This window comes from Plecotus auritus, assembly GCF_963455305.1.
Source record: "Plecotus auritus genome assembly, chromosome: 1".
NCBI lineage: Eukaryota > Metazoa > Chordata > Mammalia > Chiroptera > Vespertilionidae > Plecotus > Plecotus auritus.
In genome coordinates, this window is record NC_137770.1 from 121,784,255 (window position 1) to 121,809,509 (window position 25,255).

General features: G+C 44.4%; 1 protein-coding gene across 2 annotated transcripts in view; it reads left to right on the plus strand.

The window, feature by feature from the left end:
* The window catches only part of HEXA (hexosaminidase subunit alpha), a 91,875-nt gene extending 68,371 nt beyond the window's left edge, over positions 1 to 23,504 (plus strand). Inside the window, exon 13 of one of the 2 annotated variants that reach the window (XM_080669846.1) lies at positions 23,228 to 23,504. In XM_080669846.1, the coding sequence (XP_080525972.1) occupies positions 23,228 to 23,306 (79 nt within the window). In that variant the 3' untranslated portion in view covers positions 23,307 to 23,504. Of the gene's footprint in view, positions 1 to 1,093; positions 1,122 to 23,227 lie in introns of those variants that run through there. The other variant, XM_080669849.1, reaches the window with a different exon arrangement.
* The last annotated feature ends 1,751 nt before the right edge of the window (positions 23,505 to 25,255 follow it).

The following is a 25,255-nucleotide window of genomic DNA, read 5'->3' on the forward strand; positions in this document are numbered from 1 at the left end:
AACATTGATATGACACTGATATTGGAACTGTGAAAGATTGTAAAGAAGCCATCATAAAATGCTTCAACAAACAATTACAAATATTATGAAACTAATGAAAAAATAAAATTCTTAGCAAAAAGTAAAATAAAAACCAAATGAAAATTTTAGAAAATTACAACTAAAATGAAGAACTCACTAGATGAGCTCAACATCAGAACAAAGATGACAGGATTGGGAAACCAAGATGGCGGCATAGGTAAACATCTAAACTGCTGCCTCGCACAACAATATCAAAACTACAACTAAAAGACAAAACGGACACCATTCAGAACCACAGGAAAGCTGGCAGAGTGGAAATTCTACCGTGTTTCCCCGAAAATAAAACATCCTCCGAAAATAAGACCTACTTACAAGTTTCCTTCAGAGTGAAATATAAGGCATCCCCCGAAAATAAGGCCCCCAGGCTCTGTCTCAGGATGAAAATTAATTTACCGTAAACTGGTCACTAGGGCCGCCCCGACTGGCGTCTAGCAACCAGTGACATTATGTGGAGTCCTGACGTCACTGCTTAGCGGAGGCGGAGCGGAGGTCGGAGTGAGTGGTGAGCGCGGGGCGGGAGAGAGGAGGAGACTTTAGCAGATGCGTGTAGAAGAACAGGAGGATTAGAGTGGACGGGACGCGGCGAAGGTGGTGAGTGCTGGTCTGTCTCTGGTGACACTACCTGATGCTCGCGGCCGCCTTCATGATGACTGAAGGTTCTCAGTCAGTGGCAGACCCTGCTCCAGCCTAGATCCAGGCCCCAGCAAGCCCAGTGACAGTCCCCAGGCAGGCCCCAGGGGGTAAATGTCTGATAAAGGGGTAGGGGGGATGTCTGGTGAAGGTGTTCAGTGGCACAGGGGTGGGGGGAGGGGGATCACTTAAAATGACACAGGAGGATCAGAGGGGGCAATCAAAATGACACAGGAGGATCAAAAGGGGTTACTAAAATGGTAATCTCCCCTCTGATTCTCCTGTGCCATTTTGATTCCGCCCTCTGATCCCCCCTGTGTCATTTTGAGTGATCCCCCTCCCCCCATTTTGATATCCCAATTCCTTTTTTTTTTACCCCTAGAAATGAGCGCAAAAAGAAAAAGCTACTCTGTGGAGTACAAGAAAGGAATCGTGGAAGACTCTTGGGGCCAAAATCTTACTGCTTTCTTCAGAGAAGATGTTGAGTATCCGATTGGTCCGAAAATGGCGAGCAGAGTATGGTAACCTCATTGAACAAGTGGACAAGGGAAATGCTAAAAAGCGCAAGTGTGGATCAGGTCGGCAACCATTATTTTCCGAGCTGGAAGACCTGATCTGTGAATGGGTTGTTGACAGGAGAGCAAAGGCTTTGGTTGTGAATAGGGCTCAGATTCAAGAATTTGCCCTTGCAATGGCACCACAGTTTGACATAGCCCCCGAAGACTTCAAAGCATCACAACACTGGCTGGATAATTTCCTTCAGCGAAGTGAACTGTCTTTAGGAAGATCTACAACATTGTTTAGGTTGGAAGATACTCAAGTTATTAAGCGAGCACTTGCATTCAAGTCCTTTATTGATGATGCTGACTTCACTAAATACAATATTTCCAACATGATTGCTATGGATGAAACTGCAGTGTTTATGGGCCAATCATCTCAAACAACAATTAAACAGCGGGGTGCCTCCTTAGCGTACATTCCCTCCACTGCTTACGAAAGTGCACGTGTTTCCTGTATTTTGGCAATTCGTCTAGATGGCACTAAAATCCCACCTTTAATCATTTCTAAGGGCAAGAAGGAAAAGATTGAACGTGTTTTGGGCGTTTTTATTCTTGAAACTGAAAAAGCCTGGACCACACAAGCAGTTATAAGGAAGTGGGTCGATTTAATGCTGCCGCTTGTTATGCGAGGGAGCCAAAGAGGTCTGCTAGTCTGGGATGCAGCCAGCACTCACTGCGCTAAAGACATGAAGACATTTCTTCACCAAAGAAAAATAGATCAGATAATGATTCCCACAGGAATGACGGCCTATCTCCAGATTCTTGATATTGCAATAAACAAGCCATTCAAAGACAATTTGCGCATGGAAATTAATGACTACATTGAAAATAGAATGGAGAGAAATCAGCGTGGAAACTTTGTGAAACCTAAACTGCAAGAAGTTGTGACTTGGGTGAAGAATTCTTGGGAGAAAATCACTGACAGTTGCATTGCAAATGCACTGCGAGCAGGCTACCTTGACAAGAAGTACTCATTTAAAGACAGTGCTATTGCTAAACATAAGAGATTTGGTCCACTGATTCTGAAAGAAATGGAGTCACAAGAAATTCACCAGGAAATTCAGGAATTGGATTGTTATGATGATGTTCCAGAAGATGATGACATGATCGTCATTGAATAAATGAGTAAATTCTTGATACTGTAGGATTCACAGTTTGTCTGGTTTGTGTTGACAACTACCGTACTACCGTACCGTATACAGGTAATAAATTTCCTTTATTTTCATTTAACAATAAATGTGTACCGTATTCTTCTCCATGGAAAAATAAGACATCCCGTGAAAATAAGACCTAGTGTGTCTTTGGGGGCAAAAATTAATATAAGACACTGTCTTATTTTCGGGGAAACGGTACAACTAGAAGAAAAGAGGAAAACACATTGAGACTCAGAGGAGCTGCAAAAGGCTGAGGTATGGAGACTTGCACGCGGAGAGGACGGGTGGCTGTGTGCACAGGCGACTGAGAGCGTGGCTGGCTTTCTAAAGCAGGAAGGAGAAGGAAGCTCCAGACTGCACTGAACTCCAGTACCGGGCGAGATGCTGGGAAACCAGACTCATTTGGGGGGAAACAGGACTGTCAGAAGAAGAGAAAGCACACTGAGACTCGGGAGCTGCAAAAGGCACAGGTCCGGAGGCGTGTGCGCACAGATAGGACTGACTGCTGAATGCATGGGAGGCTGAGTGCGCGGCTGGCTTTCAAAAGCGGGAGGGAGACTGAAGCTCACGACTGCACTGAACTCTAGATCCAGGCAAGTTTCTGGGAACCCCGACTCATTCCAGGAGAAAATGGACTGTCTGGCAGCAGGCGAAACTCGAGGGCAGCTTTCTCTCAGAGGTGCTTGCAGCGATTACCAAGGGACACTGAGACCCAGGGGCCTATTAGGGCAGGGCTGACGGGAAGCCAAGGCTATCTGCTCCACCCTGAAACTCCACCCCATCCAAGCTGAGCACAGAGGCTTTTGCAATTTTGCAAGTCTTGCTCATAAGGGTGTCTCCAGCACAGAAGTTATCCCAGTATAGACACAGCTGATCCTCACAGCCAGTTGGCCTGGAGGTCAATTCCTCCCAGTGATACCAACAACAATTAAGACTTAACTACAACAAGGCTGAGCACACAGTCAACAAAGGGGTGCACCAAGAGTGTCCACCTCAGGTAACTGGGGAGGCTGAGCTACTGTGCCCTAAAGGACACCTACCATACAAAGCTACTCTACCAACTCAGGGAAGTAGCAAAAATGTGGAGACAAAGAAACAGATAAAAAATGAAAGAAATGGAGGAAAACAAAGGACTGGATATAGAGTTCAAAACCACAGTTATAAGGTTTTTCAAGAATTTTCTAGAAAAGGCCGATAAATTTAGCGAGACCATCGAGGATATGATAAAGAACCAAACAGAAATTAAACATACACTGACTGAAATAAAAAATATTATACAGAGACCTAACAGCAGACTAGAGGACCGCAAGAATCAATTCAAAGAGTTGAAATACAAATAAACAAAAAACACTCAGCCAGAAAAGGAAAAAGAATCCAAAAACTTGAAGATAGTGTAAGGAGCCTCTGAGACAACCTCAAGCATACCAACATCCAAATTATGGGGGTGCCAGAAGAAGAGAGAGAGCAAGATACTGAAAACCTATTGGAAGAGATAATGCCAGAAAACTTCCCCACCTGCTGAAATAAATAGACTTACAAGTCCAGGGAGCACAGAGAACCCCAAGCAAAAGGAACCCAAAGAGGACCACACCAAGACACATCATAATTAAAATGCCAAGAGCAAAACACAAAGAGAGAATATTAAAAGCAGCAAGAGAAAAAGTTAATTACCTACAAGGGAGCACCCATACAATTGTCAGCTGATTTCTCAACAGAAACTATGCAGGCCAGACAGGAGTGGCAAGAAATATTCAAAGTGATGAATAGCAAGAACCTACAACCAAGATTACTCTACCCAGCAAAGTTGTCATTCAGAATTGAAGGGCAGATAAAGAGCTTCACAGATAAGAAAAAGCTAAAGGAGTTCATCACCACCAAACCAGTATTATATGAAATTCTGAAAGGTATTCTTTAAGAAGAGGGAGAAGAAGAAAAAGGTAAAGATAAAAATTATGAACAACAAATACATGTCTATCAACAAGTGAATCTAAAAATCAAATGAATAAAAAATCTGATGAACAGAATAAACTGGTGAATATAATAGAATCAGGGGCATGGAAAGGGAGTAGACTGACAATTCTTGGGTGGAAAGGGGTGTTGGGAGTGTGGGAAGAGACTGGACAAAAAGCGTACACATATGGATGAGGATAGTGGGGGGGAGGTAAGGGCAGAGGGAGGGGTGAGAACCAGGTGGAGGGGAGCTATAGGGGAAAAAAGAGGAACAATTGTAATAATCTGAGCAATAAACATTTATTAAATTTTTAAAAAATAAAAATACAAGAATCTTTGATTAAAAAAAAAAAAAGAAAGAACAAAGATGACAGAGAAAAGAATTGGTGAACTTGTAGAATAGAACTTACCCAATCTAAAAACAGGGGAAAAATAAGTTTAAATATTTTTAACAGGACCTCTCAGGGACCTATCTATATATATAAAAAGCCAGCAACTGGAACTCCATAACAACCAGAACAGGATCTGAACCAAGATGGCGGCATAGGTAAACACCTAAACTGCTGCCTCGCACAACAATTTCAAAACTACAACTAAAAGACAAAACGTCTATCACCCAGAACCACGGGAAAGCTGGCTGAGTGGAAGCTCTACAACTAGAAGGAAAGAGAAAAGAGCATTGAGACGTGCACAAGTGCTGAAAAGCTGAGGTATGGAGGCGCGCGTATCAGGCTGGTGGTGGGCGACTGGGTGCACTGCTTTTTTCAACCCGAAGGGAGACAAGCTCCCGATTACTTTGAACTCCAGTCTCTGGGGAGATGCTGGGGACCCAAACTCCTACAGGGAGAAGCTGTACTGTCTGCCATCGGGTCGGAAAGTGAGGGTGGCTTTCTTGCAGAGGTGCGCGCAGCAATCATTGTTTACTGCATTGGGGCGTGGGGTCGGGGGACTGGGAAACGTGGAGAAAGAGAGATGGCTGACTGGCAGCCATGGCTGTTTGCCACGCCCTAGCCTAGTGACTCCCTGAGACCCCACCCCACACAATCTACAAACCCTCCAAAGCTCCACACAGCAGCTTTTGCATATAAATGGTCTTCCCTATTGCAGCTTAACCTATCAAACTGCAGCTCTGGTCAGACAGCTCCAAAACCTCCAAACCCCAAACAAAGAGGAGAAAAACTGTAGTTCTCGCTGTAGCTCCTGCTGGGTGGCCTCAGACAGTAGCTGACCTGCACCTCATTGGAGATCCAGAAGCTAGTGTATCTAGTGGTCAGTGTGAGATGACACCAGATTTCAACTCCTCACATCCATAAGCAACACATTCAAGAGGCAGACTCAGTGAGCACCAAAGCCTCAATGAAGCAAGTCCTGCCCCATAAGCGTGTCTCCAGCACAGCAGTTCTTCCATTATAGACACAGCGGGTCCTCACAGCCAATTGGCCTGGAGGTCAATTCCTCCCAGTGTACCAACAGCAATCAAGGCTTATTAACACCAAGACTTTGCACTCAGCCCACAAAGGGGTGCACCAAGAGTGTCCACCTCAGGTGGTAGGCTGAACCACTGGTCACCTACTACAGAAAACTACTCCATCATCACAGGGAAGCAGCAAAATGCGGAGACAAAGAAACATGTCACAAATGAAAGAAATGGAGGAAAGCAAACTACTGGACGACATAGAGTTCAGAACCACATTTATAAGGTTACTCAAGAATCTTCTGAAATCCACTGAGAAACTTGATGAGACCTCCGAGGAGCTTAGTGAGACCTTCAAGGACCTTGATGAGAATGCCAAAAAAATGGAAAAGGACCAGTCAGAAATTAAGCATACACTGTCTGAAATAAAGAATATACAGAAATTCAACTGCAGATCAAAGGACCCCAAGAATCAAACCAAAGATCTGAAATATGAGGAAACAAAAAACACCCAACCAGAAAAAGAAAAAAGAATCAAAAAATATGAAGATAGTGTAAGGAGCCTCTGGGACAGCTTTAAGCGTACCAACATCCAAATTATTAGGGTGCCAGAAGAAGAGAGAGAGCAAAATATTGAAAATCTATTAGAAGAAATAATGACAGAAAACTTTCCCTACCTGGTGAAAGAAATATACTTACAAATCCAGGAAGCGCACAGAACCCCAAACAAAAGGAATCCAAAGAGGACCACAAGACACATCATAATTAAAATGCCATGGGCAAAAGACAAAGAGAGAATCTTGAAAGCAGCAAGAGAAAAACAGTTAGTTACCTACAAAGGAGTACCCATATGACTGTCAGCTGATTTCTCAACAGAAACTATGCAGGCCAGAAGGGAGTGGCAAGGAATATTCAAAGTGATGAACAGCAAGAACCTACAACCAAGATTACTCTACCCAGCAAATTCAGAATTGAAGGTCAAATAAAGAGCTTCACAGACAAGAAAAAGCTAAAGGAGTTCATCAACACCAAACCAGGATTATATAAAATGCTGAAGGGTATTCTTTAAGAAGAGGAAGAAGAAGAAAAAGGTAAAGATAAAAATTATGAACAACAAAATGACAACAAATACATACCTACCAACAAGTGAATCTAAAATTCAAGTGAATAAAAAATCTGATGAACAGAATGGGCTGATGAATATAATAGAATCAGGGACATAGAAAGGGAGTGGACTGACAATTGTTAGGGGGGAGGGGGTGTGAGGGGTGCGGGAAGAGATTGGATAAAAATCTTACACCTATGGATGAAAACAGTGGTGGGGTGTAAGGGCATGGGGTGGGGTGGGGAATCAGGTGGAGGGGAGCTATGGGGGAAAAAAGAGAGGAACACCTGTAATAATCTGAACAATTAAGATTTATTTTAAAAAAAACAACAACCAGAACAACCAGTTGCTATGACCCCCACTGCGGCCAGCGAACCAGCTGATCAGGGGGTGGGGCCAGCCAGCCAACCTCCCATGGCCCCTTCCCCCAGCTGGCCTCACCCCTAATCGAGGGCAAGGCAGCCATCCAACCCCCCCACGGCCCTTCCCCCTGGCTGGCCCCATGCCGATCAGCTCCCAGCCCGTCCCCCTGCCTGGCCCTGGCCCTGATTGCCCCCCACCCTAATAGGGGGCGGGCTGGCCAGCAAACCTCCTGCAAGCCCTTCCCCCACCTGGCCCCATCCCAGATTGGCCCCCCCACCCCTATCAGGGACAGGGCCAGCTGGCAAACCATCCATGGCCCCTCCCCCAGGCCGCTGGCCCCCAACCAGCCCTCCCACCCCATTTGGGTGTGTGGCCAGCTGGCCCACCACCCACAGCCCTTTTCCATGGCTGTCCCCACCCCCATTAGCCCCCACCACCCCAATCAGCCCATGGCCCCTCCCCCCAGACAGCTCTGCCCCTGATCGGCGCCCCCCCACACCAATTGGGGGTGGGGCCAGATGGCCCACTGCCCACAGCTCCTCCCCACAGCCGGCCCTGCCCCCAATTGGCCCCCCACCCTAATTGGGGGTGGGGCCTGCTGGCTAATCCCCCATGGCCCCTCTCCCCAGCTGGCCAACCTCTCACAGTCTCCTCCTCCCAACAGGCCCAGCCCTGATCAGCCAATTGGGGCCGGGCTGACTGGACCCCACCCATGCACGAATTCATGCACTAGGTCAGTGGTCGGAAAACTCATTAGTCAACAGAGCCAAATATCAACAGTATGATTGAAATTTCTTTTGAGAGCCAAATTTTTTAAACTTAAACTTCTTCTAACAACACTTCTTCAAAATAGACTCGCCCAGGCTGTGGTATTTTGTGGAAGAGCCACACTCAAGGGGCCAAAGAGCCGCATGTGGCTCACGAGTGGTTTGCCGACCACTGCACTAGGCCTCTAGTAGGATTATAACAAAAGATCTAACACTCCTGTCATCATAGTCCTGGGGGACGGGGGAAGGAAAGGGGCTGAAAAATATTTGAAGAAGAAATGGCTAAAAATTATCTAAATTTAGCAAAAGACATAAATCTGCAAATTAACGAAGCCAAGCAAACAGGATAAAGCCAAAGAAATCCATATCAAGAAACATCATAGTCAAACTTCTGAAAACTAAAGACAAAGATAGAATTATGAGAGCAGCAAGAAAGAAATAACACCTTGCCTATAAGGGGGAAATGATAAGAATGACAACAGATTCCTTATCAGAAACTATGGAGGCCATGAAGAAGTGGCACAACATTTTTTAAATGCTCAAATAAAAGAACTTTCAGACCAGAATGCTATATCCAGCAGAAATATCCTTCAGGAATGATGGGGAAATTGATATTTTCAGGTGAAGAAAAACAGAGAATTTGTCACCAGCAGAACTACCTTAAAAGAATGGCTGAGGAATTTTTTAAAATATAAAGGAAATGACAAATAAGGAATCTTGGACTATCTGGAAGGAGGAAAGAACAATGTAAAAAAGAAAAATATGGGTAAATGTTGTAGGCTTACTGCTCCTCTGAATTTTTCAAATTGTTTTTGAATAACATTGTCTGAATTGGTTCTCAAAGTATGTAGAAGACATGTTTAAGACAATTATGTTATAAACTAGTGGCCCAGTGCACAAAATTCGTGCACCAGTGAGGGTTTCCCTCAGCTCGGCCTGCACCCTCTCCAATGTGGGACCCCTTGGGGGATGTCCGACTCGAAATCTGGGAACACAGGCTCCAAACCGCTCACCTGCCTGCCGGCCTGATCGCCCCTAACCACTGTGCTGGCTGGCCTTCTCGCACCCAACTGCCCCCCCCCCCCCGGCCGGCCTGCTTGTCCCAACTGCCCCCCACCCACCAGCCTGCTCGCCCCCAACTGGCCCCCTCCCGCCAGCCTACTCGCCCCCAACTGCCACCCCCCCACCAGCCTACTCGCCCCCAACTGCCACCCCCCACCAGCCTGATCACCCCAACGGCCCTCCCCTTCTGGACTGATTGCCTGTAACTGCCTCTGCCTCAGCCCTGCCACCATGGCTTTATCCGGAAGGATGTCCAGAAGGTCTCCCAGAAGGTCTCCCGGTCTAATTAGCACAGTGGTTGGCAAACTCATTAGTCAACAGAGCCAAATATCAACAGTACAACGATTGAAATTTCTTTTGAGAGCCAAATTTTTTAAACTTAAACTTCTTCTAATGCCACTTCTTCAAAATAGACTCACTCAGGCCGTGGTATTTTGTGGAAGAGCCACACTCAAGGGGCCAAAGAGCCGCATGTGGCTCGCGAGCCACAGTTTGCCGACGACGGAATTAGCATATTAACCTTTTATTAGTATAGATGAGGAATGATTAAGGGAATTAAAGCTAGGTAACTTTTTTAAAAAATACTTTTTTCTTTATTGATTAAGGTATTACATATGTGTCCTTATCCCCCATAGCCCCTCTACCCCCCACTCATTCCCTCACTCCCCCTGTTGTCTGTGTTCCTTGGTTAGGCTTATATGCATGCGTACAAGTCCTTTGATTGATCTCTCCCCCTTACCCCCACCTCTCCTACCTTCCCTCTGAGGTTTGACAGTCTGATTGATGCTTCTCTGTCTCTGGATCTGTTTTTGTTCATCAGTTTATGTTGTTCTTTATCCTATATAATAAAAGAGTAATATGCAAATTAACCATCACTCTGCTACACCACCAGCCACGCCCACCAGCCACGCCCACCAGCCAATCAGGAGCGAATATGCAAATAAACCCAACCAAGATGGCTATGGCCACAAAGAGCAGGAGGGAGGCTTGGGTTTCCCCAGCGATGGAGGAAGCCAAGCTTTCTGCCTACCCTTGCCGGTCTCGGCTTCCACTCAAGGCTACAAAGTTTCAATGATAGAAGATACATAAAACCAAACAGAAATGGCGGCAGCCATGGAGCTGGAAAGAGCAGGAGGCTAGGGTTGCCCGCAGCGATGGAGGAAGCCAAGCTTTCTGCACACCCTGGCTGGCCCAGGCCTCCACTTAAGGCTACAAAGTTTCAATTATAAAAGATACATAAATCCCAAAAAAAATGGCTGCCGCCATGGAGCAAGCAGAAGGCTTGGCTCTGCTCCCGGCTACAAAGTTTCAATTGTAGAAGATAAATAAACCCCAGATACCAGGGCCTCCACTTGGGTCCCCAGGGGGTGTGGCCGGCCTTCAAACCACCACAGGCCCCTCGCCCAGGCCGCCACACACCCCAAGGGAACCCCCACCCTAATCCGGGACACCCTTCAGGGCAAACCAGCTGGCCCCACCCGTGCACCAGGCCTCTATCCTATCTAATAAAAGAGTAATATGCAGATTGACCATCACTCCAACACGCCAGATGGCTGTCCCCATGTGGTCAAAGATCCTACCCCCATGTGGACACAAGATGGCCACCACAAGACGGCCAGCAAGGGAGGGCAGTTGGGAGGGACCAGGCCTGCAAGGGAGGGCAGTTGTGGGCAATCAGGCCTGCAGGGGAGGGCAGTTAGGGGTGACCAAGCTGGCAGAGAAAGGAAGTTGGGGGTGATCAGGCCTGCAGGGAAAGGCAGTTGGGAGGGACCCAGGCCTGCAGGGGAGAGCAGTTGGGGGGGACCAGGCCTGCAGGGGAGGGCAGTTGGGGGGACCCAGGCCTGCAGGGGAGAGCAGTTGGGGGGGACCAGGCCTGCAGGGGAGGGCAGTTAGGGGTGACCAGGCCTGCAAGGGAGGGCAGTTAGGGGAAAATAGGCTGGCAGGGGAGCAGTTAGGCATCAATCAGGCTGGCAGGGGAGTGGTTAGGGGGTGATCAGGCTGGCAGGTAGAAGTGGTTAGGGGCAATCAGGAAGGCAGGCAGGCGAGCAGTTGGGAGCCAGCAGTTCTGGATTATGAGACGGATGACCAACTGCCCATTTAGTCGGACATCCCTTGAGGGGTCCCAGATTGGAGAGGGTGCAGGCTGGGCTGAGGGAAACCCCCCTTCCCCATGCACAAATGTCATGCACCGGGCCTCTAGTATTCCGTAAATGAGTGAGATCATGTGATATTCATCTTTCTCTGACTGGCTTATTTCGCTTAGCATAATGCGCTCCATCTACATCCATATTGTTGCGAATGACAAGAACTTCTTTTTTTACTGCAGCGTAGTATTCCATTGTGTAGATGTACCACGGTTTTTTAATCCACTCATCAGCTGATGGGCACTTAGGCTGTTTCCAAATATTAGCTATTGTAAATTGTGCTGCTATGAACATAGGGGTGCATATATTCTTTCTAATTGGTGTTTCTAGTTTCTTGGAATACATTCCTAGAAGTGGGATCACTGGGTCAAATGGGAGTTCCATTTTTAGTTTTTTTGAGGAAACTCCATATTGTTCTCCACTATTGTCAATTCTTTAAGGATAAATTTTAAAAGGTGCACTGTCAGTATGCCTTCTTTTTTTTTCTTTTTTTAAAATTCTTATTAAGGTATTATATATGTACATATCTTACCATTGCCCCCCCACCCAACTCCCATACATGCCCTCACCACCACCCCCCAATGTTTTGCATCCGTTGGTTATTCTTATATGCATGCATATAAGTCCTTCGGTTGATCTCTTATTTCCCCACCTCTCCCTAACCTTCCTGCTGTAATTTGACAGTCTGTTCGATGCTTTACTGCCTCTGTATCTATTTGTTCATCAGTTTATAATGTTTTTTATTATCCCCAAATGAGTGAGATCATGTGGTATTTTTCTTTCATTCACTGGTTTTTTGACTTAGCATAATGTTCTCCAATTCCATCCAGGTTGCTACAAATGGTAAGAATTCCTTCTTTTTATGGCAGCATAGTATTCCATTGTGTAGATGTACCATAGTTTTCTGATCCAGTCATCTGCTGACGGGCACCTAGGCTGTTTCCAAATCTTAGCTATTGTAAATTGTGCTGCTATGAACATAGGGGTGCATATATCCTTTCTGAATGGTGTTTCTAGTTTCTTAGGATATATTCCTAGGAGTGAAATTACTGGGTCAAATGGGAGTTCCATTTTCAGTTTTTTGAGGAAACTCCATACTGTTCTACACAGTGGCTGCACCAGTCTGCATTCCCACCAGCAGTGCACGAGGGTTCCTTTTTCTCCGCATCCTCGCCAACACTTATCGTTTCTTGATTTGTTGATGATAGCCATTCTGACAGGTGTGAGATGGTATCTCATTGTCGTTTTGATTTGCATCTCTCAGATAATTAGTGACTTTGAGCATGTTTTCATGTGTCTCTTGCCTTCCTTCTGTCTTCTTTCGAAAAGATTCTATTTAGATCCGTTGCCCATTTTTTTATTGGATCATTTATCTTCCTTTTATTAAGTTGTATAAGCTGCCTGTAGATGTTGGAGATTAAACCTTTATCAGTGATAACATTTGGAAATATGTTCTCCCATACAGTGATGTTTCTTGTTGTTTTGTTGATGGTTTCTGTTGCTGTGCAAAAGCTTTTTATTTTGATGTAGTCCCATTTGTTTATTTTCTCTTTGGCTTCCATTGCCCTAGGGGCAGTGTCAGTGAAGAAGTTCTTTTGGCATATGTCTGAGATTTTGCTGCCTGTGGATTCCTCTAGTATTTTTATGGGTTCCCGTCTTGTGTTTAGTCCTTGATCCATTTTGAGTTTCTTTTTGTGTATGGTGTAAGTTGGTGATCTAGTTTCATTTTTTTGCATTTATCTGTCCAATTTTCCCAACACCATTTATTGAAGAGACTGTCTTGATTCCATTGTATGTTCATGCCTCCTTTGTCAAATATTAATTGTGCATAGTGGTTTGGGTCGATATTTGGATTCTCTATTCTATTCCATTGGTCTATATGTCTTTTCTTATGCCAGTACCAGGCAGATTTGAGAACAGTGGCTTTGTAATACAGCTTGAAATCTGGTATTGAGATACCTCCTACTTTATTATTCTTTCTCAGGATTGCTGTGGCTATTCGGGGTCTTTTTTCATTCCAGATGAATTTTTGGAGAGTTCTTTCTAGTTCTGCGAAATATGCTATTGGTATTTTGATAGGGAGTGCATTGAATCTATAGATTGCTTTGGGTAGTACGGACATTTTAATGATGTTGATCCTCCCAATCCATGAACATGGTATGTTCTTCCATCTGTTTACGTCTTCCTCTATCTCTTCTTGCAGTGTCCTATAGTTTTCCGCGTATAGGTCTTTTACCTCCTTGGTTAGGTTTATTCCTAAGTATCTTAAATTTTTTGGTGCGATGGTAAATGGGATTGCTTTTTTAGTCTCTCTTTCTGTAAGTTCACTATTGGTGTATAGAAATGCCATAGATTTCTTGGTGTTAATTTTGTATCCTGCTACATGGCCGAATTCATTTATTAAGTCTGTTTTTTTATGGAGTCTTTCGGGTTTTTTATGTACAATATCATGTCATCTGCAAATAAGGATAGCTTTACTTCTTTTCCAATTTGGATGCCTTTTATTTCTTCTTCTTGTCTAATTGCAATGGCTAATACTTCCAGTACTATGTCGAACAGGAGTGGTGAGAGTGGGCATCCCTGTCTTGTTCCTGTACTTAGGGGAAATGGTGTTAGTTTTTGCCCATTGAGTATGATTTTGGCTGTGGGTTTATCATATATAGCTTTTATTATGTTGAGGTATGATCCTTCTATTCCCACCTTGTTGAGAGTTTTTATCAAGAAAGGGTGTTGGATTTTGTCAAATGATTTTTCTGCATCAATTGATATGACTATGTGATTTTTATCTCTCAGTTTGTTTATGTGATGTATCACGTTAATTGATTTGTGGATATTGTGCCATGCTTGCATTCCTGGGATAAATCCTACTTAGTCATGGTGTTGATCTTTCTGATGTACTGCTGGATCCGATTTGCTAGAATTTTGTTGAGGATGTTGGCATCTAAGTTCATGAGGGATATTGGCCTGTAATTGTCTTTCATTGTGTTGTCTTAATCTTGTTTTGGTATTAGGGTGATGCTGGCTTCATAGAATGAGCTTGGAAGTGTTGCTTCCTCTTGAATTTTTTGGAATAGTCTGAGGAGGATAGGTTTTAGTTCTTCCTTGAATGTTTGGTAAAACTCTTCTGTGAAGCCATCTGGCCCCAGGTTTTAGTTTGCAGGAAGCTTTTTGATGACTGCTTCAATTTCTTCCATAGTTACTGGCATATTGAGCTGTTTAGATTCTTCCTGATTGAGTTTTGGAAGGTTATATTTTTCTAGAAATATGTCCATTTCCTCCAGGTTGTCCAGTTTATTGGAAAAGCATTGTTCGTAGTATTTTTTATTTTTTTATTTTTTTAATAAATCTTTATTCAGATTATTACAATTATTTCTCCTTTTTCCCCCCATAGCTCCCCTCCACCCAGTTCCCACCTCACCTTCTGCCCTTACCTCCCCACCACTGTCCTCATCCATAGGTGTATGATTTTTGTCCAGTCACTTCCTGAAACCCCCCCATACTCCTTTCCCCCTGAGAATTATCAGTCCACTCCCTTTCTATGCCCCTGATTCTATTATATTCACCAGATTATTCGGTTCCTCAGGTTTTTAATTCACTTGATTTTTAGGTTCACTTGTTGACAGATATGTATTTGTTGTTCATAATTTTTATCTTTACTTTTTTCTTCTTCCTCTTCTTTAAGAATACCTTTCAGCATTTCGTATAATACTGGTTTGGTGGTGATGAACTCCTTTAGCTTTTTCTTATCTGTGAAGCTCTTTATCTGCCCTTCAATTCTGAATGATAGCTTTGCTAGGTAATCTTAGTTGTAAGTTCTTGCTATTCATCACATTGAACATTTCTTGCCACTCCCGTCTGGCCTGCATAGTTTCTGTTGAGAAATCAGCTGACAGTCGTATGGGTGCTCCCTTGTAGGTAATTAACTGTTTTTCTCTTGCTGCTTTTAATATTCTCTCTTTGTCTTTTGCTCTTGGCATTTTAGTTATGATGTGTCTTGGTGTGGTCCTCTTTGGGTTCTTTTTTTGGGGGGGTTCTGTGTGCTTCCTGGACTTGTAAGTCTATTTCTTTCACCAGGTGGAGGAAGTTTTTGGTTATTATTTTTTCAAATAGGTTTTCAGTATCTTGCTCTCTCTCTTCTTCTGTCACCCCCATAATTCTGATGTTGGTACCCTTGAAGTTGTCCCAGAGTCTTCTTACACTATCTTCAACTTTTTGGATTTTTTTTTGCTTTTTGCTTTTTCGGTTGAGTGTGTTTTGCTTCTTTGTATTTCAATTCTTTGACTTGATTCTTGTGTTCCTCTAGTCTGTTTTTGGGTCTCTGTATAATATTTTTTATTTCAGTCAGTGTATGTTTAATTTCTAGTTGGTCCTTTTTCATATCTTCGAGGGTCTCATTATATTTATCGGCCTTTTCTAAGATATTCTTGAAAAGCCTTATAACCGTGGTTTTGAATTCTATATTCAGTCATTTGTTTTCCTCCATTTCTTTCGTTTGTGAGAGACGCCGCGTTTTCACTGCTTCCCTGAGTTGGTAGGGTAGATTTGTGTGCTAGGTTTCCTATATGGCCCAGTGAGTCGGCCTCCCCAGTTAACCTGAGGTGGACACTCTTGGCGCACCCCTTTGTGGACTGTGTGTACAGCCTTGTTGTAATTAAGTCTTGATTGTTGTTGGTATCACTGGGAGGAATTGACCTCCAGGTCAGTTGGCTGTAAGGATCAGCTGTGTCTATGCTGGGAGAAGTTCGGTGCTGGAGACAGCCTTATAGGATTAGACTTGCCAAATTGCAATAGCCTCTGTGCTCAGCTTGGATGGGGTGGAGTCTCAGGGTGGAGCAGACAGTCTTGGCTTCCAGTCAGCCTTGCCCTTGGGCGCACGCGCACGCCTTCAGACCTCTGCCTTCCCCGGCTCCCGAGTCTCCGCCCGAGAGTCCAGATTCCCCCCACAAGAGCGTGAGTCCCCAGGGGCTAGCCTGGAACTGGGGTTCAGTGCAGTCAGGAGCTTCTGACTCCCTTCCACTAGGGAAAGCCTGTGGCAACCTCCGCAGCCTTTGTGCGCACTGGCACGCGCGCGCCTTCAGACCTCTGCCTTCCCTGGCTCCCCAGTCTCCGCCCAAGAGTCCAGGTTCCCCCCACAAAAGCGTGGGTCCCCAGGGGCTCGCCTGGAACTGGGGTTCAGTGCAGTCAGAACTGGGGTTCAGTGCGTTCGGGGGCTTCCTTCCCACTCCCGCCAGGGAAAGTCAGCCAGGCACTCAGCCACCCTTCCTCTCTGCGTGCCTCTCTGTACCTCAGCCCTCCTTTGCCGCTCCTCTGATTCTCCGTGAGCTTTCCTCTTTCCTTCTAGTTGTAGAATTTCCACTCAGCCAGCCTTCCTGTGGTTCTGGATGATGTCCGTTCTGTCTTTTAGTTGTAGTTTTGAAATTGTTGTGTGAGGCAGCAGTTTAGGTGCTTACCTATGCCGCCATCTTGGTTTCTCCCTGATGAGTTTCTGTTGAGAAATCTGTTGCTAGTCTGATGGGAGTTCCTTTGTATGTAACTTTCTTTCTCTCTCTTGCCACTTTTAAGATTCTTATTTTGTCATTGGTGTTTGCCAATTTAATTATAATGTGCCTTGACGTCGGTCTTTTGGGGTTCATTTTGCTTGGGACTCTGTGAGCTTCTTGGTTTTGTGTGGGTTTTTTCTTCCCTATATCAGGGAAGTTTTCTGTCATTATTTCTTCAAGGAGGTTTTCTATTCCTTGCTCAGTTTCCTTTCCTTCTGGAACCCCTATTATGCAGATGTTGTTTTGTTTTGTGTTGTTCCAAAGTTCCCTTAGGCTCTCCTCCTGCTTTTTAATTTTTTTTTCTAGAAGCTGCTCTACTTGGGTATTTTTTCTTATCTTGTCTTCTAGCTCACTGATGCAGTCCTCTGCTTCTTCTAGTCTACTCTTGATGCTTTCTATTGAGTTCTTTATAGCAGCGATGTCATTTTTCATTTCTTCTTCGTTCTTCTTCATTTCCTCTTGGTTCTTACTCATATTGTCGAATTTGCCTTCCATTCTTTTCAGGCACCTTATGACCATTTCTCTGAATTCTTTCTCTGGAAGGTTGCTTGCCTCCATTTTGTTTACTTCCTTTTCTGGTGACGCCTGCTTTTCTTTCATATGAGGGCTGTTTCTTTGTCTCCCCGTGGTCTCTCTTCTCCGGATGTCTGGTTATGTAGTTCTCTCTCTCCTGTGTTGATTTAAAGGCACAAAATACAACACAACCAGGTACAACACACAAGGCACTGAACAGAAATGTATTCATGATATTAATAACCCCAAATAAGGGTGACCACCAGAGAAAGGCAAATTAGGGGATAGGAGAGAAAAAAGAAGAGGAAAAAGAAAGAAAGAAATGAAAAAAAAAGGAGTGTCAAAATTAAATTGCAAAAAGGAAAAAAAAAGTAAGAGAGACAAGAAAGAGACTAAGAGAGAAATGGGAACAAACTATATATATTGGGAGAAAACTCCAATAGAACAACCACTAATCCCAGCAAATGCCAGCAACAAGTTCCTGGGCATTAATACAAACTACAACACCAACTAATATCAAACGAGGCAAGGCAAAACAGAAGCAAAAAACAAAAACAAAGCTAACAAAAAACAAACAAATAAAAGAATAAGCAAAACTATCTCTCAAAAAAGCATAAAAATCAATATAATCAACATTTAAGCAAACAACAACAAAAGGACAGAGAGAAAGACAATTTTTTTGATAGTTAAGACAGCGAAGAGAGAGGTGCGTATGGACTTGGAGCAGGGTATTGTAGATTAGATATATAAGTAGGGTGAAATTTTATCAGGGGGTAAACAGAAAGAATAGGAAAAATCTAATGCAGGAAAGGGGTAAGATAAACAGGACACCAAAAGGGGAAAGATTAGGAAGAGAGTGATGGCATAAAGGTAGAGTTGAGATAGAGTAAAACGATGCTAAAGGAAAGATGAAACTAGAATGTAGAACACTAATCCCAAAGTAAAATAAAGATAAAATAAAATGATACTTTAAAAAAAAGGGGGGTAAGCCCTAACCAGTTTGGCTCAGTGGATAGAGCGTCGGCCTGTGGACTGAAAGGTCCCAGGTTCGATTCTGGTCAAGGGCATGTACCTTGGTTGCGGGCACATCCCCAGTAGGAGGTGTGCAGGAGGCAGCTGATCGATGTTTCTGTCTCATCGATGTTTCTAACTCTCTATCCCTCTCCCTTCCTCTCTGTAAAAAATCAATAAAATATATTTTTAAAAAAAGGTAAAATAGTAGTAGTAATGATACTGATTGAAAATAAAAATGTAATAATTAGAAAGGTAAAATCAAGTGAGGAAAAAAGAAAAAAAATTAGTTTCTTGAGTAAAAGATGCAAAAAATTAAAATAAAAAATAAAAATAAAAAATAAAATGTGCCGTAGTGAAGGTCATTCACTTCCTCTATTGTTCTGTTTGGCACGCCTGTTTCTCAGTCTGGATAGTAAGGTAGTTCCCTGCGTTCCACTGCTCCTCAGTGTTGTAAGCCAGTCCTGATTTTTAAGCAGGCAGTGTGTCTTAATTTCTCATATTCCTTTATTTTTGATTACACAAGAGTCAATTTGTGATTCAGCCCCTGGATGGCAGTGTTTCTGGATTGACTTCCGGATCTCTTAGGCCTCTCTAGCCTGTATTTACATCCTTCTTTTCCTGTGGCACTCAATACCGGTTTGTGGAAGTGGGCTGCCTCAGAGCTGTCTCTCCAATGGTCACTTCCTGCTCCGATCCCCAGGTTCCAGAAAAACAACTTTCCCCTGCAATTTCCCAGGGTGTCCCCAACTGGGTGATCCTATGTATTGGGCTTAGTAATCAGAAGCAAGGATTTGAAGAGGAAAAAGCCCAAGTGTGCGAACAATGGGTCTGCACACAAGTCTAAGCAGCCGTCACACCTTTGAAATTCTTAGACTGTCCCTGCATGTCAGATCAAAATGGGTAGCTTTTTAGATATCCCTTCTGTTAGCAGCTCTGAGGACCCCTTTCCACATTCAGGGATCACGCCATCCCCAACAGCCACGGATTTTTCTAGGCACAGACTTCCCTGGTCCTCTGGCTCCCGCAAAACATGCGTTCCTCTCTCCCACCGGGACCAGAGACCTCACCTTATCCCAAGCGAAATCTGACCTTTCCGTGGTGGAGTGTAGAGCTCCTCTGAATCCGCATGTTTGTGCCAATTGGGGACCGGTGTACTGGAGCTCGCAGCTGTTAGGTGGGTGCCGCAGTTGTGGATTTTCAGGCTTCTGATAAGCTCCACTTTCCCTTTCAAGATGGCGCTGTCTCCACGTCCGAGCCCGTAGCTCTGGGAGGGGACCCAGCCACAGTGGGGGCTGCCTGGTCAGGGGAACCCCATCTAGCAGTCCCCCACCTTCTCCTGGAGTTTAGCTGTCCCTTAACTTGTGAACAAACACTCCTCATGCGACCCTCAGCTGTTCTTTTTTTTTTTTTACTTATTTATTTATTTATTCATTTATTTATTTATTTATTTTTAGGAATGGCCCAGTGTTTTTCTGTTACACTTTCTTTTCATTGTAGTATGTTTTATTTTATTTTATTTTATTTTTCTAATAAATCTTTATCGTTCAGATTATTACAGGTGTTCCTCTTTTCCCCCCCCCCATAGCTCCCCTCCACCTGATTCTCCACCCCACCCCACCCCATGCCCTTACCACCCGCCACTGTCTTCATCCATAGGTGTAAGATTTTTGTCCAATCTCTTCCCACACCCCTCACACCCCCCTTCCCCCTGAGAATTGTCAGTCCACTCGCTTTCTATGTCCCTGATTCTATTATATTCACCAGTCCTTTCTGTTCATCAGATTTTTTATTCACTTGATTTTTAGATTCACTTGCTGGTAGATATGTATTTGATGTCATTTTGTTGTTCATAATTTTTATCTTTACCTCTTTCTTCTTCCTCTTCTTAAAGAATACCCTTCAGCATTTCATGTAATCCTGGTTTGGTGGTGATGAACTCTTTAGCTTTTTCTTGTCTATGAAGCTCTTTATCTGACCTTCAACTCTGAATGATAGCTTTGCTGGGTAGAGTAATCTTGGTTGTAGGTTCTTGCTGTTCATCACTTTGAATATTTCTTGCCACTCCCTTCTGGCCTGCATAGTTTCTGTTGAGAAATCAGCTGACAGTTGTATGGGTACACCCTTGTGGGTAAGTAACCGTTTTTTCTCTTGCTGCTTTCAAGATTCTCTCTTTGTCTTTTGCCCTTGGCATTTTAATTATGATGTGTCTTGTTGTGGTCCTCTTTGGATTCCTCTTGTATGGGGTTCTGTGCGCTTCCTGGACTTGTAAGTCTATTTCTTTCAACAGGTAGGGAAAGTTTTCTGTCATTATTTCTTCTAATAGATTTTCAATATTTTGCTCTCTCTCTTCTTCTGGCACCCAAAATATTCGGATGTTGATAGGCTTAAAGTTGTCCCAGAGGCTCCTTACATTATCTTCATATTTGTGGATTATTTTTTCTTTTTGTTTTTCTGGTTGGGTGTTTTTTGTTTCCTCATATTTCAGATCTTTGGTTTGATTATTGGGGTCCTTTGATCTACAGTTGAGTTTCTCTATATTCTATATTTCAGACAGTGTATGCTTAATTTCTGACTGGTCCTTTTCCATTTTTTTGGCATTCTCATTAAGGTCCTTGAAGGTCTCACTAAGCTCCTCGGAGGTCTCATCAAGTTTCTCGGCAGTTTTTAGAAGATTCTTGAGTAACCTTATAAATGTGGTTCTGAACTCTATGTCGTCCAGTAGTTTGCTTTCCTCCATTTCTTTCATTCGTGACATGTTTCTTTGTCTCCACATTTTGCTGCTTCCCTGTGTTGATGGAGTGGCTTTGTGTGGTAGGTGACCTATAGGGGCCAGTAGCTCAGCCACCCTGATCACCTGAGGTGGACACTCTTGGTACACCCCTTTGTGGGATGAGTGCAAAGTGTTGGTGTAGTTAATCCTTGATTGCTGTTGGTACACTGGGAGGAATTGACCTTCAGGCCAATTGGCTGTGAGGACCCACTGTGTCTATAATGGAAGAACTGCTACGCTGGAGACACGCTTATGGTGCAGGACTTGTTTCAGTGGGGCTTTGGTGCTCACTGAGGCTGCCTCTTGAATGTGTCACTTATGGATGTGAGGAGTTGAAATGTGGTGTCTCACACTGCCCACTAGGTACACTGGCTTCTGGATCTCCAATGGGGTGCAGGTCAGCTACTGTCTGAGGCCACCCAGCAGGCGCTACAGCGAGAACTACAGTTTTTCTCTTCTTTGCTTGGTGTTTGGAGGTTTTGGAGCTGTCTGACCCGGGCTGCAAGTTTGCTATGTTAAGCTATAATAGGGCAGGCCGTTCATATGCTAAAGCCGCTGCTTGGAGCTTGGGTGGGTTTGTAGGTTGTGCAGGGCGGGTTCTCATGGCGTCACTAGGCTAGGGTGTGGCAAACAGCAATGGCTGCCAGTAAGCCGGCTCTGTGTCTCTCACCGCGTCCCCGCACCCCAGCGCAGTAAACAATTATTCCTGCGCGCAGCCCTGCAAGCAAGCCACCCTCACTTTCCGACCCGATGGCAGACAGTACAGCTTCTCCCCATAGGAATTTGGGTCCCCCGCGTCTCCCCAGAAACTGGAGTTTGGAGTGATGGGGAGCTTATCTCCCTTTGGGTTGAAAAAAGCAGTGCTCCCAGTCGCCCGCCGCCAGCCCAATATGTGCGCCTCCGTACCTCAGCTTTTCAGCGCTTGTGCACATCTCAATGCTCTTTTCTCTTTCCTTCTAGTTGTAGAATTTCCACTCAGCCAGCTTTCCCGTGGTTCTGGGTGATAGACATTTTGTCTTTTAGTTGTAGTTTTGAAATTGTTGTGCAAGGTAGCAGTTTAGGTGTTTACCTATGCCTCCAGCTTGGATCCACCCTCAGCTGTTCTTTCTTTCTGCTCCGGGACAAGGCTCGGAACACGTCTGTCTATACCGCTGTCATTTTTTTCCCTCTCCAGTATGCGTTCTTAATATTTGCTTGCATCAACATTCATATAATTGTTGCCCAGCACTTGAGAAACCTGTGTACCACCAGCTATTGAGCTAAATGTTGGGGATGGTTACTTCTTTTTAAATTTTATTTATTTATTTATTTATTTATTTATTTATTTATTTATTTACTTATTGCATTTTAATTTCTTTATTGATCAAAGTATTACATATTTGTCCTCATCCTCCCATTACCTTCCCAATGCCCCCCACTCATGCCCTCACCCCCCTGTTGTCTGTGTCCACAGGTTAGGCTTATATGCATGCATACAGGTCCTTTGGTTGATCTCTGCCCCTTACCCCCACCCTCCCTTACCTTCCCTTTGACATTTAACAGTCTTATCATCTGTTTAGTTTGTTCATTATTTCCCATAGATGAGTGAGATCATGTGATATTTATCTTCCTCTGACTGACTTATTTCACTTAGCATAATGCTCTCCAGTTCCATCCATGTGGTTGCAAATGTTAGGAATTCCTTCTTTTTTAGCGCAACATAGTATGCCATTGTGTAGATGTACCACTGTTTTTAATCCACTAATCAGCTGATGGGCACTTAGGCTGTTTCCAAATCATAGCTATGATAAATTGTGCTGCTATGAACATAGGGGTGCATATATCCTTTCTAATTGATGTTTCTAGTTTCCTGGGATATAGTCCTAGAAGTGGGATTACTGGGTCAAATGGGAGTTCCATTTTTAGTTTTTTTGAGGAAACTCCATACTGTTCTCCACAGTGGCTGCACCAGTCTGCATTCCCACCAGCAGTGCACGGGGGTTCCTTTTTTTCCGCATCCTCAGCAACACTTGTCCATTTATTGATTTGTTGATGATTGCCATTCTGACAGGTGTGAGATGGTACCTCATTGTCGTTTTAATTTGCATCTCTCAGATAATTAGTGACTTTGAGCATGTTTTCATATGTCTCTTGTCCTTCCTTCTCTCTTCTTTCGAAAAGTTTCTATTTAGGTCCGTTGCCTGCCGGGAGCCATAAAAGAAGAATTTGGTCTTACTTCCTGGTCAGCCCTACTTCCTGATTGAGCAAGGACAAAGAGCAAGGACAAAGAAAGCCCGCACGCCCAAGGGCCAGAAGAACCCCCCACATCAGAATAACCGATCAGCTAGGACAGATACCCAGTCCCCAACCAATCATCCCATGGCAACTCCTTATCCTACTCCTCCCCTCTTGAGTGCTTATATACCGCAACACTCGAATAAAAAAACGAGGCTTGATCAGGAACCTTGTCTTGCCTTCGTTCTTCGCGTTCCTTGTTTGTTTCATTCTCTTAGGTGGTTCCTGCGTGCCCTCGTTGCTGCCCCGCGGGCCGGGGCATCTGGCGCCCAACGTGGGGCACCCTGGGGACCCCCGACGAGAACATCTACCGGAGAAGCCCTGGCCAGCACCCCCCAGAGTCGCCGCGAGGACCCGCGAGTGAAGACTCAGCATTAGATCGCCACGGTCCCACCCGCCGTGAGACAGATCGGAGGAAGGTAGGTAGACGATTTTTCAAACAAGATTTCAGAACATTTCACCCCTTTTTGCTCGACTGCTATTATTGGCTCTCTTGGTCAATTCTTTCCTGCCCACTAATAAGCACTCACTTGCCGATTTGGGGAAGAATGAAAGGTACCCATCTCTGGCTGTGAGAACTCTGATTCACTTGAATTAGTATCGTCGCCCGGCTTTCTTGTCGCGAATTCTCTCCAATTAGATCTACTCTTAAAACCTTGAGCTTACTTTGAACAAAAGGTCGTTCACCTCACAGACTCAACAAAGGGAATTCCTACTCCCTGAAAAGGGCAAAAGGGGTCTTCCCGTCTGTGTGGATCCGTGTAGGCGGATTATACCTACCGACTGTTTCACGCAAGCAAGGGAGTAAAGGGTAGAGTCGAAAAGAGAATAATTCCGCCTGAATCCCTGGGTTGATGGGAAAATTCAGGCTGACCTGGAACGGGGATTATACGTCCCAGAGGCTTACGTGGGGGAAGGAGTCACTCGGAGAGCCATCCAGTCGACCAATAATGGGGAATTGTTTGAGTGCCCATGAAATGTTCCTTGACGGTGTCAAGATATCCCTCAGAGTGCGAGGAATAAGGGTTAAAAGAAAAGACCTTAGGCAGTTCTTTGAGTTTGTTCATGATACCTGCCCTTGGTTCCCCCTAGAAGGAACTATTAATCAAAAACGCTGGGAACGGGTAGGAGATGCCCTACAGGATTTTTATCGGGCCTTTGGCCCTGAGAAGATTCCCGTTACTGCCTTTTCTTATTGGAACTTAATTCATAACATTCTAAAAATCCATTCTCAAGACCCTGATGTTAAAGAGGTCATCAAAACAGGAGAGGAGATTCTTAAGGAAAACTCCCGTCCCCCCTCAACATGCCCTTCAGTAGTTATAGATCTCCCAGGAGAACCCCCAGAGACCCCTAAAGCCCAAAAACCTTTAAATATTAAAAAAGAACCAGAAAAGCCACAAGAAAAAATCCCCAATATCTACCCTCGCTTACCTTTAAAAGAGATCATTCAGATCACCTAACCCTCGAAGAACAAGAAACCTTAGATGAGGAGGCGGCTCGCTATCATGATGACCCTTGGCGCCTAACTGCCCCGGCGCTTCATAGACCCCCACCCTATAATCCCAATTCCCTAGTTCATCCTTCTCCTCTTCCAGATTTTAACTCCCGTCCATCTGACCCAATCAGACAAGCTAAAATAACCCTTGCTCGAGAAGTTTCTTCTTTAAAGGAAATTTTACAGCAGAAACGAGAGCATGTCCAACTTATTAAAGAAATTCAAGCCCTCGAGGCTGAGCTTTCCACCCTAAGTCCTACCCAACAGAATACTCCTCCCTCAACAAAATCACCCCCCAACAGACGAAAAACTAAAACTAAAGCCCCGCCCCAGGCCCTATCGGCTAAAATACAATGCTAATGAACCTTGTTAAAAAAGTTAACTTTTAAGGCCTACGAGAACATAAATAAATTTGT